This window comes from Salmo salar, chromosome ssa11 (assembly GCF_905237065.1).
Source record: "Salmo salar chromosome ssa11, Ssal_v3.1, whole genome shotgun sequence".
In the NCBI taxonomy this organism is placed as follows: Eukaryota; Metazoa; Chordata; class Actinopteri; order Salmoniformes; family Salmonidae; genus Salmo; species Salmo salar.
Window position 1 is genome coordinate 95,559,409 of NC_059452.1, and position 16,276 is coordinate 95,575,684.

Below are 16,276 nucleotides of genomic sequence, written 5' to 3' on the forward strand. Positions count from 1 at the left end.
GTAACAAAATGTGGAAAAAGTCAAGGGGTCTGAATACTTTCTGAATGCACAGTATTTCCGTATTGTGTTGTTGTTAACATTAGTAATCTGTAAAAACGATAATATAAGGAAAATGTTTTTAAGTATATTTAGCTCACATAATATAATTTAAAAGTATTAATTGTGGCTGTAATATCATAAATATGGCAAAAACAAATGTAGACATTAATACATGGATTTCTATAGCTTCCAAAATATTTGTTTGCCAAGATGGAGTCACAGTGGCTTCAACACAGTGACCCCTGTCAGTCATCTAGAGTAGCCATAAATCATTGGTTAGGATTTACCAAATATATATTTTTGTATATATATATATTTTTATTTAACCCTTATTTTACCAGGTGCCAGGTAAGGTGACTGAGAACACATTCCCATTTACAGCAACGACCTGGGAAATAGTTACGGGAGGGAGGTTGAAGGGGGGTTGAATGAGCCAATTGTAAACTGGGGATTATCATGTGACCATGATGGTATGAGAGCCAGATTGGGATTTAGCCAGGACAACGGGGTCATGGGATTTTTTGGTGACAACAGAGATTTAGGACACCCGTTTAACGTCACATCCGGAAAACGGCACCCTACACAGGGCAATGTCCTGGGGGCATTGGGATATTTTTTTAGACCAGAGAAAAGGGTGCCGCCTGCTGGCCCTCCAACACCATAATGGATATACTGACAAGGTACATGTCTTTCCACCCTAACAATGGGAGTCGTTGTCCACATAGCCTCCTCTTTCTTTGCATGGGTGGATACATCTCATTATTGTAATACTTTTTTTTCAATATTCGATAAGTATTGCTGAAGTCAACTGGCTGTATTCAATGGAGAGAGATGCTATGCTACTAGCCTCACGTTATTAATATGCATAGCCATCTCGAGACAACTCAGATATACAGTGTTTTTCTCAAAGTTGCCGGGATGTCACCTGTCCTACTTATATCAGTACAATTTTAGCAATAAAAACATGACAACTTCTATTCGATCAAATACGCCTCACATAGCAAATAAGCCATTCATTTTTGTTGGTTGACCAAATTCTACACTCTCATTGATCTCCATACAAAAATGCCCAATCTGCTGGAGGGAGACAGATTTTCTACCGAGTTAGGCCTCTCTCTTCCTCTCTGGCTGGAGGATGAAGAAAATGTAACTGTGTAGTGTTTAATACCTAGATTGAGTTCCCTTGCAAGCAACTGAAGCGAATGCGTTAGTATAAATAAAAATACTATTCATCTCTGGTGTATGCAGCTTGTAGGTTACTAATGTATCCAACATGTATCAATTCAATTCAAGGGGCTTTATTGGCATGGGAAACAAATGTTAACATTGCCAAAGCAAGTGAAGTAGATAATATACAACAGTGAAATAAACAATAAAAATGAACAGTGAACATTACACTCACGGAAGTTCCAAAATAATTAAAGACATTACAAATGTCATATTATGTGTATATAACGATGTGCAAATAGTTAAAGTACAAAAGGGAAAATAAATCAACATAATAAGGACATGGTTTTGTTCATGAAACAAGGAGGATAACAGACCCGCCTCTTATCAACGATGGTCTTGTGACTCAGGATCTCGCGTGATTCGGTAGAACTTTGTGAGAGTGGACCAATCCACGCGGCCGAAATGTGTAATCAAACTTTCAAATCCCCAGTCCAAGCTTTCTTTCCCTGAGAGCAATTTCTTATTTAGCAAGCTAAACATTCGTGTTTTCTCTTTATTATCAACAAAAGCATAGCATGAGTCATTGAGGCCAACAGTTGGAAATCTGCTGTACAGAAGGTAAATAGCTACCTAAATTACTTTGTTCCGTCACTGGTAATTGTCTGATATAATACTAGCAAGCTAGCTAATGTTGTTATAGCTAGCTAGCTTCAGTAAAGCAACGGTAGTCTGCTGTCCCCAGAGTCTAGATAGCCATGCCTTGCTAGTGCCAACTACTTCAGCAAACTAGTTAATGACATGGCTTTTCCCACAGAAACGACTGTTAGCTACAAAACAAAGTATAACGTTACCGGTGGAGCAGAGAGATGCCTTTCTCAAGGGGAAAGAACCCCTCTTCCATTAAAGTTCCTGGAAAAGGATCAATAGGTGGGATGGAGAATCAGGTAACTAGCTAGAAGTTAACGTTATCAAACTCACATCTGCTGTTTGATGAAATCCTGCCTTTTTGAAAAAGTGTTACAATGATTGAACATGATGCACTGTTTTCTGATCAGGCAAAAGTGTAGTAGCTAGCTAGAACAAGGTTGATTTTTGTTCTCTGCAAAATAAAACACGACCCTGTCTTTGTCTTCCTCAGGAGGGTGTTCACAGTAAGAGGTCCCCATCTTCTCCACAGGGTGGCGTAAAGAAAAGATCTGCCTTTGTTGACATCACTAATGTAAGCTGACCAAGGTTTTTCATCAGTGATGTTTGTGAATGTATGTGTGGAGTGATACTGAGAATAACCTCTTTGGTTAAACCGTTGCCAATATTTCTCTTTCATCAGGGGAACTTTTCAAATAAATATTACATATCTCAAAGTATCCCATTTATAACTACAGTATCCACAGTGTTTTTCGAACTCATACTTGGACAAACAATATTAAATAAATAATTCAGAAATGATCTCCGTTATACCAGTTGAGGAGGCGCTTGAAGTGTCATCACGTATAAACACTGCACATGTGACACTGTTTCAAAGCAGTTTACTGACTCATTGAGGGGATTAGATTAGTCTGGCCTGGGTAGGCCAGAGAGATGTTGAGAGATATGTTGTATGTGTCTGGACAACGCACCATGCTGCCTTGTTGACAACATGGCAGAGCACTGCAGATTATTGTTAGATTTGAGAAGAACGCTCCTACCTCGCCGCGTTTGCCCGTTCACGTCACGGGCCATAGACCGGTTCCCCACGGCTTATCATAATCGAATCATCCCATTATTAGAGTTTAGAATAAACCGCTGATTTCTGTGAAGGAGCCCAAAGCCACTGTAAGAGGGTGTTGGTCAATACTAAGCACTGCATCACAATAATATGTTAGTGGTACATTTTTTCCATAGATGTTTGTTTTTGTCTTGATCCCCACCCTTCCTAATATTGACTTGCACACCCCCCACCCCCCTTTTGCCCTCAGAACAGCCTCAATTTGTTGGGGCATGGACTCTACAACATGTTGAAAGCGTTCAACAGGGATGCTGGGCCATGTTGACTACAATGCTTCCCACAGTTGTGTCAAGTTGGCTGGATGTCTTTTGGGTGGTGGACAATTCTTGATACACATGGGAAACTGTTGAGCGTGAAAAACCCAGCAGCGTTGCATTTCTTGACACAAACTGATGCGCCTGGCACCTACCTCAATTCTCCCGAGTCTTAAAAATCCCTCTTTAACCAGTCTCCTCCACTTCATCTACAATGATTTGAAATGGATTTAACCATAAGGGATCATAACTTTCACCTGGTCAGTCTGTCATAGAAAGAGCAGGTGTTCCTAATGTTTTGTGTATTTTTATATATATTTAAGGCACATCAGTTAAGAACAAATTCTTATTTACAATGATGGCCTGCACCGGCCATACCCGGACGACGCTGGGCCAATTGTGTGCCGCCCTATGGGACTCGCAATCACGGCTGGTTGTGATACAGCCTGGATTTGAACCAGGGTGTCTGTAGTGAAGCCTCAAGCACTGAGATGCAGTGCCTTAGACCGCTGTTCCATTATTGTGTAATAAGCAGCTTTGATCCTGTAAATGTTGCCATTATGTGTAATGAATGGTGTAGCATTGCCTGGTTGGTACCCTATGTACTGCCTGGTTGGTACCCTATGTACTGCCTGGTTGGTACCCTATGTACTGCCTGGTTGGTACCCTATTTGGCCCTTTAAAATGTAAATGTGTCTTCTGAGGAAATTTCACAATCTGAATGGTCATAAAGATTTACTTTTGTCTCTCTCATTTTACCCCTTTTGAATAGGCCACCAAGATTCAAATTAACAACCAGACCAAGATTGGGAAGCCTGCCAAGAAGGCACTTAAGAGCAAAGAAGCTGCCAAGAATGAAGCTAATCTGAACGAGTAATGTTCCTCAGAGCCATTTCTTTGCCACACTGATCATCATTTACTAAAAGCTTAAGATCTAGATTGGATAGAATGGGTTAGACACGGTCACTGATGAGGTGACACAAAATGCCCTTGGCCTGAGTAATAAAGAGCATTTCTGTTCATCTCATTATGGAGCAGGTGACTTGGGCAGCTCGGATATCTTGCAGTCAGAACACACTGAAAATGACCGGAGGTCTATCCGATAGGGTTAGAATTAGATCAGTCTACTCTAATGGGATAATTAGCTGACTAATCAGCATTTGTGACATTTCCATCAACTACAATGCCCATGAATGTATTCAGTTCATAACAGCCTAAACTATTGTAGCTACAGTGCATTCGGAATATATTTAGACCCCTTGACTTTTTCCACATTTTGTTACGTTACAGCCTTATTCTAAAATGGATTAAATCGTTTTTTCCCTCAATCTACATACAATACTCCATAATGACAAAGCAAAAACAGCTTTGTAGAAGCTTGGCAGACCTGTATTTGGGGAGTTTCTACCATTCTCCTCTGCAGATCCTCTCAAGCTGTCAGGTTGAATCGGGAGCGTCACTGCACAGCTATTTCCAGGTCTCTCCAGAGATGTTTGATCGGGTTCAAGTCCGGGCTTTCGCTGGGCCACTCAAGGACGTTAAAGCCCCGGCTTATCTCAGCTCACTGGTCACCATAGCAACACCCACCTGTAGCACATGCTCCAGCAGGTATATTTCACTGGTCATCCCCAAAGCAAACACTTACTTTGGCCACTTTCCTTCCCGTTCTCTACTGCCAATGACTGGAACGAATTGCAAAAATCACTGAAGCTGGAGTTTTATATCTCCCTCTAACTTTAAGCGTCAGCTGTCAGAGCAGCTTGCCGATCACTGTACCTGTACACAGCCAATCTGTAAATAGCACACCCAACTACCTCATCCCCATATTATTACTTACCCTATTGCTCTTTTGCACCCCAGTATCTCTACTTGCACATCATCATCTGCACATCTATCACTCCAGTGTTAATGCTAAATTGTAATTATTTCACCTCTGTGGCCTATTTATTGCCTTACCTCCCTACTCTTCTGCATTTGCACACACTGTACATATGTTTTTCTATTGTGTTATTGACTGTACGTTTGTTTATGTGTAACTCTGTGTTGTTTTTGTCGCACTGCTTTGCTTTATCTTGGCCAGGTCGCAGTTGTAAATGAGAACTTGTTCTCAACTGGCCTACCTGGTTAAATAAAGGTAAAATTAAAAAAAGGACATCCAGAGACTTGTCCTGAATGCCTCACCGTAGGGATGGTGCCAGGATTTCTCCAGATGTGACGCTTGGTATTCAGGCCAAAGAGTTCAATCTTGGTTTCATCCGACCAGAGAATCTTCTTTCTCATGGTCAGAGTCCTTCAGGTGCCTTTTGGCAAACTCCAAGTGTGCTGTTGTGTTCCTTTTTACTGAGGAGTGCCTTCCATCTGGCCACTCTACCATAAAGACCTGATTGGTGGAGTGCTGCAGAGATGGTTGTCCTTCTGGAAGGTTCTCCCATCTCTACAGTGGAGCTCTGGATCTTTCAGTGACCATAGGGTCCTTGTTCACCTCCCTAACCAAGGCCTTTCTCCCCCGATTGCTCAATTTGGCCAGGCAGCCAGCTCTAGAAAGAGTCTTGGTGGTTCCAAACTTCTTCCATTTAAGAATGATGGAAGCTATTGTGTTCTTTGGGACCTTCAATGCTGCAGACAATGCTGCAGATCTGTGCATCGACACAATCCTGTCTCGGTGCTCTATGGACAATCCCTTTGACGTCATGGCTTGGTTTTTGCTCTAACATGCACTGTCAACTGTGGGACCTTTTATATAGACCGGTGTGTGCCTTTCCAAATCATGTCCAATCAATTGAATTTACCACAGGTGGACTCTAATCAAGTTGACTCGAGGATGATCAATGGAAACAGGATGTACCTGAGCTTCATTTTGAGTCCCAAAGCAAAGGGTCTGAATACTTATGTAAATAACGTTATTGTTTAAATTTATTCTCTAAACCCGTTTTCGCTTTGTCATTATGGGGTATTGTGTGTAGATTGAGGGGAACATTTTAGAATAGGGCTGTAACGTAACAAAATGTGGACAAAGGGAAGGGGTCTGAATACTTTCCGACTGTACTGTATATCAGATGTCTCCATTTTGTGTTCGTATATGTTCTCTCTCATCCCAACACTGCTAAAACACATATATATTTGTATTTATTTATTTTAAAACTTTTTAATTTTTTAAATTTTTTTTCTCCATTGTAGACCTAAAGCTGTGTGCTCTAATGGGCAATCTATGACGTTGGAGGTGGGCCTATCCCCAGAGAAAGACCTGGTGGTATGGCCACAGGAGGAGACCACTCTTTGTCCAGGGAGACAGGTGAGAGACAGACACATCCATGCTATCAGCCCTCTGGGTTCAACAAGGCAGTCATTCTCCTCTGCCTGTGTCCTATTCCCAGGTGGTGCCTGACGAGTTTGACATTGACAAGGAATTCCATGGTGACGTTTCCATGAGCGCCGAGTATGCCAACGAAATATTTGACTACCTGAGGGAGAGAGAGGTAAGGTGTTGTCTTGGGGCGTTTTCATATAGGAGTTCATATGGTGGATGATATAACATCCTCTGAATGAAATGTTATCATTTTTCTTCAGGAGAAGTTTGTTTTAAAGGATTACATGAACAGTCAGCCGGACTTGAACAAAGACATGAGAGGGATTCTGGTGGACTGGATGGTTGAACTTCAGGTGACTTTTGGTTACAGATAACTTTGTTTGGTTGGCCTATTGATTCTCTTCACAACAACATGTGTTTTGGGTATTGCTGCCCTAACACATTCCAGATCTGAATGTTTACCTCGGCTCCATCTTCAGGAAAACTTTGAGCTTAACCACGAGACCCTGTACCTGGCGGTAAAACTGACGGACCACTACCTGGCCTGCAGCGTCATCATGAGGGAGAGCCTGCAGCTCATTGGCTCCACAGCCATGCTCATCGCCTCCAAGTTCGAGGTGAGACCCTGAGGGGTACGGGACTGGTTAGAGATCTGAACATCAGAATATCTCATGTTGCTTAGAAGCTTAACAATTCTGTCCTAATCATGAATTGCTATTAAAGTTAAACATTATCCTTCAATAAGTAAGTATTGAGTATTGTCTTCCTCCCTTAGGAACGCACTCCGCCATGTATCGATGATTTCCTGTACATCTGCGACGACGCCTACACGAGGGAAGAGATTATCGCCATGGAGATAAACATCTTGCAGGCACTGCAGTTTGATATCAACATTCCGGTCCCTTACCGCTTTCTCCGACGCTATGCCAAGGTGAGACCCTCCTTGTCCTTGGGCAGTACTCAAGAATGTATTTTGAAACAAGGATCCACAGGAGGAAAACAACCTGCTTCAGAGGTCATCCATATTTTTAAGGAGATGTATTCGTTGATATGCTGCGTTAGTAAGTAGATGGACAAATGATTGATTCTGCGTCCTCTCCCCAGTGTGTGAGCGCCAGCATGGAGACCCTGACGTTGGCTCGCTATGTGTGTGAGCTGAGCCTTCTGGAGCTGCAGCAGGTTCCTGAGAGAGGTTCTCGCCTGGCTGCTGCCTGCCTGCTCCTGGCCCTCATCACTAAAGGCCTGGGAGGATGGGTGAGTGGGTGTACAATAATCACATCAAAGTTTATTAGTCACATGCGCCGAATACAACAGTTGTAGACCTTCCAGTGAAACACTTACTTACGAGCCCCTAATCAACAATGCAGTTAAAAAAAAAAACGGATAAGAAATAAAAGTAACAAGTAATTAAAGAGCAGCAGTAAAATAACAATAGCGAGATTATATACAGGGGAAGACTGATACAGAGTCAGTGTGCGGTGGGCACCGGTTAGTTGAGGTAATATGTTCATATAGGTAGTTATTCAAGTGACTATGCATAGATGATAACAACAGAGAGTAGCAGCGGTGTAAAATAGGGGGAGGGGGGGCAATGAAAATAGTCTGGGTAGCCATTTGATTAGGTGTTCAGGAGTCTTATGGCTTGGTGGTAGAAGCTGTTTAGAAGCCTCTTGGACCTAGACTTAGCTCTCCGGTACCGCTTGCCGTGCGGTAGCAGAGAGAACAGTCTATGACTAGGGTGGCTGGAGTCTTTGACAATTTTTAGGGCCTTTCTCTGACACCGCCTGGTATAGAGGTCCTGGGTGGCAGGAAGCTTGGCCCCAGTGATTTACTGGGCCATTCGCACTACCCTCTGTAGTGACTTGCGGTCGGAGGCCGAGCAGTTGCCATACCAGCCAGTGATGCAACCAGTCAGGATGCTCTCGATGGTGCAGCTGTAGAACCTCAGTCTCCTGAGGGGGAATAGGTTTTGTTGTGCCCTCTTCACGAGTGTCTTGGTGTGCTTGGACCATGTTAGTTTGGTGATGTGGACACCAAGGAACTTGAAGCTCTCAACCTGCTCCATTGCAGCCCTGTCAATGAGAATGGGTGCGTGCTCGGTCCTCTTTTTCCTGTAGTCCACAATCATCACCTTTGTCTTGATCACGTTGAGGGAGACGTTGTTGTCCTGGCACCACACAGCCAGGTCTCTGACCACCTCCCTATAGGCTGTCTTGTCATTGTCGGTGATCAGGCCTACCACTGTTGTGTCATCGGCAAACTTAATGATGGTGTTGGAGTCGTCGCCTGGCCGTGCAGTCGTGGGTGAACAGGGAGTACAGTAGGGGACTGAGCACGCACCCCTGAGGGGCCCCTGTGTTGAGGATCAGCATGGCGGATGTGTTGTTACCTACCCTTACCACCTGGGGGCGGCGGGTCAGGAAGTCCAGGATCCAGTTTCAGAGGGAGGTGTTTAGTCCCAGGGTCCTTAGCTTATTGCTGAGCTTTGAGGGCACTATGGTGTTGAAAGCTGAGCTGTAGTCAATGAATAGCATTCTCACATAGGTGTTCCTTTTGTCCATGAGGGAAAGTGTGGAGTGCCATAGTGATCTGTGGATCTGTGAAGGCGGTATGCAAATTGGAGTGGGTCTAGGGTTTCTGGGTTAATGGTGTTGATGTGAGCCATGACCAGCCTTTCTAAGCACTCCATGGCTATAGACGTGAGTGCTATGGTTCGGTAGTAATTTAGGAAGGTTACCTTAGTGTTCTTGGGCACAGGAACTATGGTTGTCTGCTTAAAACATGTAGGTATTACAGACTTGGACAGGGAGAGCTTGAAAATGTTAGTGAAGACACTTGCCAGTTGGTCAGCGCATGCTTGCGGTACACGTCCTGGTAATCAGTCTGGCCCCGTGGCCTTGTGAATGTTCACCTGTTTAAAGGTCTTACTCACATCGGCTGCGGAGAGTGTGATCACATAGTCTTCTGGAACAGCTGATGCTCTCATGCATGTTTTAGTGTTATTTACCTCGAAGCGAGCATAGAAGTAGTTTAGCTCATCTGATAGGCTTGTGTCACTGGGCAGCTCTTGGCTGTGCTTCCCTTTGTAGTCTGTAATTGTTTGCAAGCCCTGCCACATCTGAAGAGCGTCAGAGCCGGTGCAGTATGTTTCAATCTTAGTCCTGTATTGATGCTTTGCCTGTTTGATGGTTTTTCTGAGGGCATAGTGGGATTTCTTGTAAGCTTCCGGGTTAGAGTCCTGCTCCTTGAAAGCGGCAGCTCTAGCCTTTAGCTCAGTGCGGATGTTGCCTGTAATCCTTGGCTTCTGCTTGGGGTATGTACGTACTGTCACTGTGGGGAAGACGTCGTCGATGCCCTTATTGATGAAGCCAAAGACTGATGTGGTGTACTCCTCAATGCCATCGGAGGAATCCCGGAAAATATTCCAGTCTGTGCTAGCAAAACAGCATCTGCTTCATCTGACAACTTTTTTTATTGATCTAGTCACTGGTGCTTCCTGCTTTAATTTTTCCTTGTAAGCAGGAATCAGGAGGATGAATTATGGTCAGATTTGCCAAATGGAGGGCGAGGGAGAGCTTTGTATGCGTTACTGTGTGTGGAGTAAAGGTGGTCCGGAGTTGTTGATTTTTCCCTCTGGTTGAACTTTACATACTGATAGAAATTTGGTAAAACGGATTTAAGTTTCCCTGCATTAAAGTCCCCAGCTATTACGAGCGCCGCCTCTGGGTCAGTGTTTTCTTGTTTGCTTATGGCAGGATACAGCTCATTCAATGCTATCTTAGTCCCAGCCTCTGACTGTGGTGGTATGTAAACAGCTATGAAAAATACGGATAGTGTGGTCTACAGATTATCATGAGATACTCTACCTCAGGCGAGCAAAAGCTCAAGACTTCCTTAGATATTGTGCACCAGCTGTTATTTACAAAATACATAGTCCGCCGCCCCTTGTTTTACCAGACGCTGCTGTTCTATTCTGCCGGTGCAGCGTATAACCAGCCAGCTGTATGTTGATAGCATAAGATATTGCAGTTTTGAATGTCCTGTTGGTAGTTTAATCTTGCGTGTAGGTCATCGATTTTATTTTCCAAAGATTGCACATTTGCTAGCAGAATGGAAGGAAGTGGGGGGTTTATTCGATCGCCTACAAATTCTCAGAAGGCAGCCCGCCCTCCTGCCCCTTTTTCTCTGCCTCCTCTTCTCACAAATCACAGGGATCTGGGCCTGTTCCCTAGAAAGCAGTATATTGTTTGTGTCGGGCTCGTCAGACTCGTTAAAGGAAAAAAATGATTCTGCCAGTCCGTGGTGAGAAATCGCAGTCCTGATGTCCAGAAGTTATTTTCAGTCATAAGAGACGGTAGCAGCAACATTATGTACAAAATAATTTTAAAAAGAAGTTACAAAAAACGCTAATAAACGTACAAAAAAACACAATCGGGTTGGGGACACGTAAAACGTCTGCCTTCTTCTCCTGGTGCCATTTTCTTAAGCTGCTATAGTCACGTCAACTCTTCCTTTTGTAAACACCAATCCCATACCACATGGCTCCCATTTACTCTGATTGTCATATCTCAATTTGATTCACAGCAATCAAGAGGTTTTCACAACAGACTGATCAGCACAGACACACATGATTGTTTTAAATGGAAGAAACATGGAAGAATGGCAGATGGAAGATACATTGGATATCGCTCTGTGGATTTGAGCTACACTGAACAACAATATAAAAAAAATATATTTAAAAAATGCATGAACGCACGAACAAAACGCAGCTATTTGGATATAACTATGGATTATTTTGAACCAAACCAACATTTGTTATTGAAGTAGAAGTCCTGGGAGTGCATTCTGACGAAGAACAGCAAAGGTAATAACATTTTTCTTATAGTAAATCTGACTTTGGTGAGGGCTAAACTTGGTGGGTGTCTAAATAGCTAGCCCTGTGATGCCGGGCTATCTACTTAGAATGTTGCAAAATGTGCTTTCACCGAAAAGCTATTTTAAAATCGGACATAGCGAGTGCATAGAGGAGTTCTGTATCTATAATTCTTAAAATAATTGTTATGCTTTTTGTGAACGTTTATCGTGAGTAATTTAGTAAATTCACCGGAAGTTTGCGGGGGGTATGCTAGTTCTGAACGTCACATGCTAATGTAAAAAGCTGGTTTTTGATATAAATATGAACCTGATTGAACAAAACATGCATGTATTGTATAACATAATGTCCTAAGATTGTCATCTGATGAAGATCATCAAAGGTTAGTGCTGCATTTAGCTGTGGTTTGGGTTTATGTGACATTATATGCTAGCTTGAAAAATGGGTGTCTGATTATTTCTGGCTGGGTACTCTCCTGACATAATCTAATGTTTTGCTTTCGTTGTAAAGCCTTTTTGAAATCGGACAGTGTGGTTAGATTAACGAGAGTCTTGTCTTTAAAATGGTGTGAAATAGTCATATGTTTGAGAAATTGAAGTAATAGCATTTCTAAGGTATTTGAATAACGCGCCACGGGATTCCACTGGCTGTTACGTAGGTGGGACGAAATCGGCCCACTGGCCCTAGAGAAGTTAATAAGCTTTACGTCTCGGCCTCAAGGCTTATAGTGATGCTAGCAAAAGCAGTGTGTGGGTTTCAATCTTATTGAACTGTTACCATGCACCTGCAACGAAGATAGCTCAGATGTGCGAGTGCCTTTTCAATTTTGAGTTACACAATACAATGCCACAGATGCTTCAAGCTTTGAGGGAGCGTTCAATTGTCATGCTGACTGCAGGAATGTCCACCAGGGCTGTTGCCAGATAATTTAATATTCATTTCTCTACCAAAAGCTGCCTCCAACATTTGTTTTTAGAGAATTTGGTAGTATATCCGTCCAACCGAGCTCACAACCGCAGACCACGTTTATGGCGTTGTGTGGGCGAGCGTTTTGCCGATTGTAAACGTTGTGAACAAAGTGCCCCATGGTGGCAGTGGGGTTATGGTATGGGCAGGCATAAGTAGCTTATTGCAATTTATTGATGTCAATTTGAATGCACAAATATACCGTGACTAGATCCTGAGGCCCAGGTATCTGTGACCAACCGATACCAACTGTATTCCCAGTCGTGGGAAATCCATAGATTAGGGCCTAATGAATTTATTTCTATTGACTGGTTTCCTTATATGAACTGTAACTCAGTAAAACCAATGAAATTGTTGAATGTGGAGTTTTTATATTTTTGTTAATTATAGTTAAAAGCGCATTTCTAATTAATGAGATGTATCTTTGTACCCCAGACAGCCATGCTAGAGTACCACACTGGCTACACTGTGAAGGAGCTAACCCCCTTGGTGAAGACGCTGCGCACCATGCTAGCCTGTCCTACTGATGACAAGCTGACAGCCGTCACTACCAAGTATTCCCACAAGTAAGGCACCATGCTCTGTTGTAGGTGACAGACATACCTTTCACGGAGGAAAATGTACTTGCTACGATTGACATGTTGCCGTCTCACCTAGCTATCTTAAATTGTAAGTCGCTCTGGATAAGAGCATCGACTAAATGACTAAAATGTAAAATAGAACAAGGAAAACAAGGGTTCGGCAGAGTGACAACGTAGACTTGCATGTTTTTAGATTCATTCTATGTCCAGGAAGAAAACATGTATTTTATTTCTGAATCTCTTGTATTTCAGAGTGTTCTTTGAGGTAGCGTGTATTCCCTTGGTGTCTGTCCAGACACTAGAAGATGCTCTGATAGAGCAGCAAGTCTCCTAAGTGAACCACAGGTCTGCTAATAGTGTAAATAGGTTATTTATTTGTATGTCATATATTTGTTGTCTCCTTGTAGAGGAAAATGTTTACAAATCAACAAGAGCACAATCTGTTGAATTAGTTTTAGTAGTTATTTTTACACTAATACAAAATGCATGTAATAGGAAGAATGTCAAACAGACAATAGGGTTTAACAATGTTTTTTTTATGTAGCATTCTAGATTTTAAGGTTTTGTATGAAAACTCAATTATCCACTTGTTAATTGACACTTGAGAGATTAAATATTTGTGTACTGTATGTGTTTTTCTATGAGATTGTACTTCTGGCTGGACCCAGACATGTCCAGCCAATAACACAATCACCGTCAGCTACTTCACCGTCAGCTACTTCACCGTCAGCTACTTCACCATCAGCTACTTCACTGTTACCTACTTCACCGTCAGCTACTTCACTGAGTACACAAATCAAATCAAATGTATTTATATAGCCCTTCGTACATCAGCTGATATCTCAAAGTGCTGTACAGAAACCCAGCCTAGAACCCCAAACAGCAAGCAATGCATGTGAAAGAAGCACGGTGGCTAGGAAAAACTCCCTAGGAAAAAACTCCCTTGAAAAGGCCAAAAACCTAGGAAGAAACCTAGAGTGGAACCAGCCTATGAGGGGTGGCCAGTCCTCTTCTGGCTGGGCCGGGTGGATATTATAACAAAACATGGTCAAGATGTTAAAATGTTCATAAATGACCAGCATGGTCAAATAATAATAATCATAGTAGTTGTCGAGGGTGCAACAAGCACGTCCGGTGAACAGGTCAGGGTTCCATAGCCGCAGGCAGAACAGTTGAAACTGGAGCAGCAGCACGGCCAGGTGGACTGGGGACAGCAAGGAGTCATCATGCCAGGTAGTCCTGAGGCATGGTCCTAGGGCTCAGGTCCTCCGAGAGAAAGAAAGAAAGAGAATTAGAGAGAGCATATTTAAATTCACACAGGACACCAGATAAGACAAGAGAAATACTCCAGATGTAACAGACTGACCCTAGCCCCCCGACACATAAACTACTGCGGCATAAATACTGGAGGCTGAGACGGGAGGGATCAGGAGACACTGTGGCCCCATCCGATGAAACCCCCGGACAGGGCCAAACAGGCAGGATATAACCCCACCCACTATACACCCAGTATGTCAATTATTTACTCTTCCTTATGCAATGATTTTAGTACTTAATTCGCTGTCAGCAATCAATCAAATGTATTAATAATTTATAAAGCCCTTACATCAGCTGATATCAAAGTGCTGTACAGAAACCCAGCCTAAAACCGCAAACAGCAAGCAATGCTGGTGAAGAAGCACAGTGGCTAGGAAAAACTCCTTAGAAAGGCCAGAACCTAGGAAGAAACCTAGAGAGGAACCAGGCTATGTCTTCTGGCTGTGCCGGGTGGAGATTATAACAGAACATGGCCAAGATGTTCAAATGTTCATAGATGACCAGCAGGGTCAGATGATAATAATCACCTTGGTTGTAGAGGGTGCAACAGGTCAGCACCTCAGGAGTAAATGTCAGTTGGCTTTTCATAGCCGATCATTCAGAGTCTCTACCGCTCCTGCTGTCTCTAGAGAGTTGAAAACAGCAGGTCTGAGACAGGTAGCACGTCCGGTGAACAGGTCAGGGTTTCATAGCCGCAGGCAGAACAGTTGAAACGAGCATCAGCACGACCAGGTGGACTGGGGACAGCAAGGAGTCATCAGGCCAGGTAGTCCTGAGGCATGGTCCTAGGGCTGAGAGAGAATATACTTAAATTCACACAGGACACCAGATGTGAGGATAAATACTCCAGATATAACAGACTGACCCTAGCCCCCTGACACAAACTATTGCAGCATAATACTGGAGGCTGAGACAGGAGGGGTCGGGAGACACTGTGGCCACGTCCGATGATACCCCCGGACAGGGCCAAACAGGCAGGATATAACCCCACCCACTTTGCCAAAGCACAGCCCCCACACCACTAGAGGGATATCTTCATCCACCAACTTACTATCCTGAGACAAGGCCGAGTATAGCCCACGAAGATCTCCCCCACGGTACGCACCCGAGGGGGGTTCAGTTATCACACTACTTGTGTACAATGTTCAATTCATAATTTGTATACGTTACTCAGAGACTCATTAAATGTTACATAGAAATGTCTCTGTCAGTGTGGAGCCATTTCCTTTATTCAAATGTACTGCATGTCAACATACGGTCACACATCTAAACTCAGCAAAAAAAGAAGCGTCCCTTTTTCAGGACCCTGTCTTTCAAAGATAATTCGTAAAAATCCAAATAACTTCACAGATCTTCATTGTAAAGGGTTTAAACACTGTTTCCCATGCTTGTTCAATGAACCATAAACAATTAATGAACATGCACCTGTGGAACTATCGTTAAGACACCAACAGCTTACAGACGGTAGGCAAGTAAGGTCACAGTTAGGCCTCTTTAGTGTCCTAAGTTTTCATTTCTACTAACTTAGAGAAACACAAAAAGAAAGATGCCCAGGGTCCCTGCTCATCTGGGTGAACGTGCCTTAGGCATGCTGCAAGGAGGCATGAGGACTGCAGATGTGGCCAGGGCAATAAATTGCAATGTCCGTACTGTGAGACGCCTAAAACAGCGCTACAGGACGGACAGCTGATCGTCCTCGCAGTGGTAGACCACGTGTAACAACACCTGCACAGGGTCAGTACATCCGAACATCACACCTGCGGTACAGGTACAGGATGGCAACAACAACTGCCCGAGTTACACCAGGAACGCACAATCCTTCCATCAGTGCTCAGACTGTCCGCAATAGGCTGAGAGAGGCTGGACTGAGGGCTTGTAGGCCTGTTGTAAGGCAGGTCCTCACCAGACATCACCGGCAACAACGTCGCCTATGGGCACCAACCCACCGTCGCCGGACCAGACAGGACTGGCAAAAAGTGCTCTTCACTGACGAGTTGCGGTTTT

General features: G+C 43.5%; 1 protein-coding gene across 1 annotated transcript; it reads left to right on the forward strand.

Moving 5' to 3' along the window:
* The first annotated feature begins 1,624 nt into the window (after nt 1–1,624).
* Nucleotides 1,625–13,584, forward strand: LOC106563680 (G2/mitotic-specific cyclin-B3). Its single transcript, XM_014129471.2, has 12 exons — nt 1,625–1,827; nt 2,024–2,153; nt 2,348–2,428; nt 4,001–4,101; nt 6,406–6,520; nt 6,603–6,704; nt 6,796–6,888; nt 7,015–7,152; nt 7,311–7,466; nt 7,640–7,789; nt 12,810–12,940; nt 13,208–13,584. The coding sequence occupies exons 2-12, from the start codon at nt 2,076–2,078 to the stop codon at nt 13,287–13,289; spliced, it is 1,227 nt and encodes a 408-aa protein (XP_013984946.2). The 5' UTR covers nt 1,625–1,827; nt 2,024–2,075; the 3' UTR covers nt 13,290–13,584.
* Nucleotides 13,585–16,276: the final 2,692 nt, after the last annotated feature.